The following is a 6554-nucleotide window of genomic DNA, read 5'->3' as shown; positions in this document are numbered from 1 at the left end:
TGTCCGCCATAATGTCGCAGTGCTGATAAAAATTGCAGATCGCCGCCATTACTAGTAAAAATATAAAAATAAAAATAATAATAATTCTGTCCCCTATTTTGTAGGCGCTAAAACTTTTGCGATTTTTTTTTTTTTTTTTACCAAAAATATGTAGAATACGTATCGGCCTAGACTGAAAAAAAAAATTGAGCTATTTATTACAGCAACAAGTACAAAATATATATATTTTTTTTCAAAATTGTCGCTCTATTTTTGTTCATAGTGCAAACAATAAAAACCGCAGAGGTGATCAAATACCACCAAAAGAAAGCTCTATTTATGGGGAAAAAAGGACGCCAATTTTGTTTGGGAGCCACGTCGCACGACCGCGCAATTGTCAGTTAAATCGACGCAGTGCCGAATCGCAAAAAGTCCTCTGGTCAGGAAGGGGGTATATGTGCCCAGTAAGCAAGTGGTTAAAAATCAATATTTTTTTTACATACTACACCATGAGGGGAACTCTTTCTTTGGGAGCCTTTGTAGGAAAATAAACCTTACTAGCATATCCAAGGCACCTGGCAGTTGGTGGAATACGTATAAGAGGAGTGTTTTTTTCCTGGAAATGAACCAAAGGCATTTATTAAATGAGATCTGATGAGTGGCCATTCTTAACGGTGACGGGAATATCACTGAAGGCTAGCATATTGGGACTTTAATGGGAAGAGGACTAATTTAGAAACCCTCTATTCAATTATCACATGTACATTTTTTCATTTATATATTTTTTTATGGTTATTATAACATTTGTTTGTCTTTGCGGTAATGATTCTTTGAATCTGACATAAGGGAATGCACATTTTATAAGAGCACTATCTAATACGTGTATGTTTTTTTTGCAATTTTTCTGAGAGGAATATTTGTATATGAGCACTTGGTACACATTCTTACACACATATATATATTTTTGGTGTATTGTTAATAGAGGTGATATGTATTGAGGTCAATCATTACAAATATTGCCCAGAAGTAAGTGAATATAGATCAACTACTAGGGTAGCGCAATTCACATACCACACCCAATTACAGCTGCATGTCGTTTTTGGGATGTCTCTACCAGCTTTGCACATGTAAAGAGTGAAATATTTGCCCATTCTATTGCATTTCGTCCAAATTTCAGGTATTTTCATTATCGGTTTAACAAACGATAACGAAAGCACAGAAAACGAAAACCAAAAGATCCGACATAAACAAAATGCTTTATTTTCGTTGTTGTTGCGGTCGAATGTGCCTAACCTTAACTCTATTAGTCCAATATTATTCTACATAAAGAGAAAAGATTTGACATAGAGAGAAAATATTCGACATTATAGAGACATGAATCTTTTTTTTAAAGATTCTGCCGAATCTTCTTTTTTTTTTTTTTTCTTCTTCTTCTTCTTCTTCTTCTTCTTCTTCTTCTTCTTCTTCTTCTTCTTCTTCTTCTTCTTCTTCTTCTTAGAACATTCAACAGACACCATAAGCCTTCAATGACAGATTCAACCTTAATTTGGATTTTCGGACGAATGCATTTTTTTTACGAAAAACAAAATAAATAAAAACGAATTTCGGGAGTAACTAAATAAATTAATTTTTCTGACCAAAACGAAATTATGAAACAAAATATTTCAGTGTGCATATGTCTAGAAGAGGAAGCAGCTTGTCTTTTCTGGGAGACCTTGTCCTCCCTCAGGGATGTTGTTGCTGAGAGTTCAGTACTCTGTCCTGGGTAGTGCACGAGGAGGGGTATGCTCCATGCCATCCCTCCTCTTCCCCGTCTCAATCTTGCTCTCACCTGGGAACAAAATCAGTCAGCCTTTTTGTGCTGATCCAGGGTGGATGTGCCCTTGGCCATACACTTCCCCCAACTTTTCATTTTTTATAATCCCTGTTAACCTTAGGACCAGAATAAAAAATCCAAGACCATGTGGCATAGAGATGTACAGTACAACAACATAAACCATTGGGTCTGGTTGTTTTTAATTTGTGTATTTGTGTATTACAATCTAATTTCTTATTTTAACCTAAATTATGTATTTTTATATTCTCTTACCAGGTGGGCTATCACAATAACATCACCTATATTGTACTAACAGGTTTTCCAAATCTAAAATGCATAAAAATTCTATTTTTCTTGGTGCTGTTTTTCATATATTGTGTTACTATTTCTGGAAATATTTTCATTGTGGTTTTATATCATCTGAGTAAAACACTTCAGTCTCCCATGTACCTCTTCATCACCCAACTGTCATTGTTTGATATAATTCTGTCTACAGATATTCTTCCCAACCTTCTTTATATCATCTTACATGATGGATGTACCATGTCTCTTGCTGGATGTATCATCCAGTTCTCCTTCTTTGCCCATGCTGAGGCCTCAGAGTGTTTTCTACTGACTGTAATGTCTTATGACCGATATTTGGCAATCTGTAAACCCCTGCATTACAACTCTATAATGAACCAATCAATTTGCATTAAATCAGTGATTATCATTTGGGTACTGGGTCTCAAAATTACATTTATTCAATCCATGTCTATTTGCAGTCTATACTATTGTGGACCAAACATCATTCATCACTTCTTCTGTGACTATCAACCCATACTTGAGCTTTCCTGCTCTGATATTTCATGGATCCATATTCAGACCTATTTAGTAGGTTTAATTTGTATGATAGCACCTTTTATGATAATTCTCATATCTTATATCTATATTGTTTTAACCATCCTCAAAATTAAATCAATTACAGGAAGAAAGAAAGTCTTCACCACCTGCAGCTCTCACTTGACTGCTGTGTGCATTTTTTATGGGACGCTAATTGCTGTGTATTTGATTCCAACGAAAGGTCAACTAGATATTCTGAATAAGAGCCTCTCTCTGTTTTATACTGTAATTACTCCACTGCTTAATCCGATCATATACACATTACGGAATAAGGACTTTAAAAAAGCTATTGATAACATAAAATTATAATTGTATTTAATTAAAAATGCAAATTTGATAGAAAAATAAATATTAAAACATAATATTACTAATCAAGCAATAAGTGGTATTTTTGATGGATTTCCATATACTGTATATATGTACATATATACATATATTGTTGGGGTTAGCTCAAGTGGCGATAACCTTCTGTGGAAAAAGGCAGTCCAAAGGCAGGTATTTTCTTTAAATTCAGACTTGTAGTCAGATTTATTTAAAAGGTTGCATAGAAAACAAACAAAACAAAATACAAAAACAAATCCCAGTCACCCAAAAAAAAAAAAAATTGCAAACATTTTCCTTTCTCTTACAGAGCAATCTCCCAATGTAGCTCTCTCAGGTATTAGCTTCCCTAAGTTCCAGGCCAAAACAACCTCCTGCTTCAGTCCTTCCTTATTTATACCACCTGCTGCTGGTCACAAGTGGAAATCAAAATCTGTCTCAGAGCCCACACTGCCAAAGTGGCCCTGAAAACTTGGACTGGGGGGAGAAGGCACAAGATCGAGGAAGATGGCCACTTCATCTCCTCGCTCTGTGACTTTGGACCGTTCTTTCTTTGCTAATAAGGCACAGCCCACTACCCGACAGAGGTGATTCAGCTACGGAGGCGGCAGATACCACCAGGCTCCCCGTGGGTATGCATTGCACTCTCCAGAGCCAGCAGCACTACCACTTACAGCAAAAGGCCTCCCCCTCTGCAGGAAAGGGGAAAGGTAAGGGCAATATGGTGCCTGAGCCTCCGGAGCCAGACGACTCCACACAGCTCTCAAAGGACAGCCTGCACCAGTTGCCTTCTGACCTGGTAAGCCCTATGACTATGGTCTCTGACACCCTGCTACCTAAATATCGCTCCATAATGCAAGATAAAATAACCTCAGCCTCCTGCAAGCCCTCTGCTGATTTGGTAAAGGGCCTTAAAGGGTTAAGCCACCACACTAACCAACTGGAGCAACTCATAGACTTAGCAACAACAGTATTGGAGGGGCATGGGGAGGAGGTTGACAAATTAAATGTTGAACTTGAAAATCTGCAGGATAAGCTAGAGGATGCAGAGAATAGGACCCACAGAGATAACCTCCACATCTGTTGAATTCCTGAGGCCATTACTGATCTGCAAGGGACTGCTAATGCTTTTTTTCAAGAGCTAGCACCTGAAATTCCCCATAAGTGTTGGAATTTGACCATATACACAAGTCCCTGGCCCCTAAACCAACCGAGGGCCCTCCCAGGAATGTCATTATTTAATACCATTATTATCATACCAAAGAGAGACTCCTGCAAGCCGCAAGGGACAGCAAAGACCTCTCTTTCCAGGGTTACATGTCTTGTGGGGACAAAACCCACCTGATCTCTATGTATGTGATGGTAATAGCAAGGAAAGTCTGTTCGCTAAAATTTTGGTGAACATTTTGTAATCTGAATTTAATAGGGCAATAGGGTGATAGTTATCGGGATGGGTGGGTCTTTACCCAATTTAGGGATGACAATGACAAAAGCATGTAATGAGGAATAATGTGGTAATTTAGCCTGGAGGAGAGAGGAAAAAAGGTTTACCAAATGTGGAGCCAAGGTTGGGAGAAATGTCGTGTAATAGGAATATGGGAGACCGTCTGTAAGGGGAGGTGTTTAATTACATCAGTTAATTCTTCAGCGCTTGTGGGTTCATTAAGAGAGGAGCATTGATCTGGTGACAATTTCGGAAGGTGTATAGACAATAAAAAAGAGTGTAGCTTGTCTTGTGAAAACTAAATCTGTAAATCTGTGGATCTGTGCTTAAGTAGTTGTAAAGCTTATTATAAAACTCTCCAAACACCCTGGACAGTAAGTAGGGGTGCCGTCTGGTTGTACAATATGGTCAGGAATGGATAAAAAAGGGCGGGCTTAAGTCTGTGAACTAACATCCTATGCGGTTTGTCAGCATATTCATAAAACTTTTGCCTAGATCATAACATTGACTTTGAGATTTTGCTCATGTCGCTAGACTTAATACGATTACGTATAGATATCACTGCACGCAAGCGATTTTCTGTGGGGAGACAAAGTAACTGCACCTCTGCCGCACATAGTTGGGCCAGGAGCTCCGACCCCAGTCTAACAGAGTCACTTTTCAAGCGTGAACTGGCAGAAATGCATTAATCTCTGAAGACAGCCTTGTGGGCCCTCCCATACAATGGATGTGTCTGAGACTGAGCCTTCATTTAAATGAAAAAAAATTCTTCCAGTTTCTGGAGAGTCTATCTTTGGTTTCAGCATGCCGCAAAAGAGACTTGTTGAGTCGCCAATGGCATGTTTTGGATGATGCAGCATGGAGGACCAGGGACAGGACCAGGTACAGGGTAATGGGGGCATGATCAGACCACGTGATGGGGTCTATCTCCGAAGAGACTATGACCCAGATTCACAGAGTGTGGGCGCACATTACGCCGCCGAAGCGCAAATGCCGTACGCCACGCTGTCGTAGCACGGAGAGGCAAGCATTGAATTCAGAAAGCCAGTGCTCCCAACGCTGCACCAGCGTGGTGTAGGATTCGAAGGCATAGGCCGGCATAGATGGAAGTGGACACACGTCCAACGTAAAATACGCTGGCTTGTGTTCCCTGGTGCAGACCTTTGCATGTCTGCTGCTGGGTTGCGCCTCCTTTATGGGGAATAACTTTATGCCGGACGTACAACTTAAGCGCACCTCGCGTAGCCTACATCGGGCGCACACAGGTTCGTGAATCGCCATATTTCCCTCATTTGCATGTTTGAATGGCTAATCAATGGGAGCAGCACCATGCACCCAGCCTAAATGTGCGCCCACCCTACGCCGGCGTAAGCAAGATACGTTGGCAGGGTGTAGCCTGGCTTTAGGCGCATATCTGTTTGTGGGTCTGGCGCACAGATACGACGGCGACCATTTGCACTTACGTTGGCAGCACTTCTTATACGTCGGTGTAAGTGCTTTGTGAATCGGGCCCTATATTAGGTTATAAGGGGACGGATATTAGAAAATTATCTAAACGGGAATAAATGTTATGCGAGGGGGAGTAGAAAGCATATTGGCCGTGAGTAGGATGTTCCACTCTCCATGCATCAAAAAGGTTGTGAGATCGGATTAATTTGCGAAAGGAGGTGGACAATTTGTGAGTTTGGAGAGATGGGGTTTGTTGAAAAAGAGCATACCCAGGGCTTTTTTTCAGGGGGAACTTGGGGGAACTCAGTTCCACCACCTCTGGCTCAGACTCTTTGATGCCCGCTCACCACAATCACTTGTAAACACAGAAATCTGGTTTCTGTGTTTACAAGTGACAGCTCTGCACTCTTTGTGTAACCCCCTGAACTCTGCACTGTGTATGTAATGCAATCCTGGTATTTAATGCCCCTTTAAGACCCTTCTACTGTTTTTGAAATCTGAACGGGGTCGTGATTGAGTTCCTGCACCTATTTTCTAAGAAAAAAAGCTCTGAGCATACCTATCTCTACTAGAAGGCATACACATATTAAAATCACCACCTATAATCACGAAAGACTGCGAGAAGGATCGCAGCCGTTAGAGAACTCCAATCTGTCCTGAATT

The 6554-nt window shown here is 40.4% G+C and overlaps 1 protein-coding gene across 1 annotated transcript; it reads left to right on the top strand.

The window, feature by feature from the left end:
- Nucleotides 1-2081: 2081 nt before the first annotated feature.
- LOC120930997 (olfactory receptor 11L1-like) lies at nt 2082-2998 on the top strand. Its single transcript, XM_040342127.1, has one exon. It carries the CDS (start codon nt 2240-2242, stop codon nt 2984-2986), a length of 747 nt encoding a protein of 248 aa, XP_040198061.1. The 5' UTR covers nt 2082-2239; the 3' UTR covers nt 2987-2998.
- Nucleotides 2999-6554: the final 3556 nt, after the last annotated feature.

Source organism: Rana temporaria, chromosome 3 (assembly GCF_905171775.1).
Source record: "Rana temporaria chromosome 3, aRanTem1.1, whole genome shotgun sequence".
Classification (NCBI taxonomy): domain Eukaryota; kingdom Metazoa; phylum Chordata; class Amphibia; order Anura; family Ranidae; genus Rana; species Rana temporaria.
The sequence above is the reverse complement of the archived record's forward strand: the minus strand, read 5'-3'. Positions and strand labels throughout refer to the sequence as shown.

Excerpts from the sequence above, each read along its gene's own strand:
- LOC120930997 (XM_040342127.1), top strand. The coding sequence starts at position 2,240 with ATGTACCTCTTCATCACCCAACTGTCATTGTTTGATATAATTCTGTCT.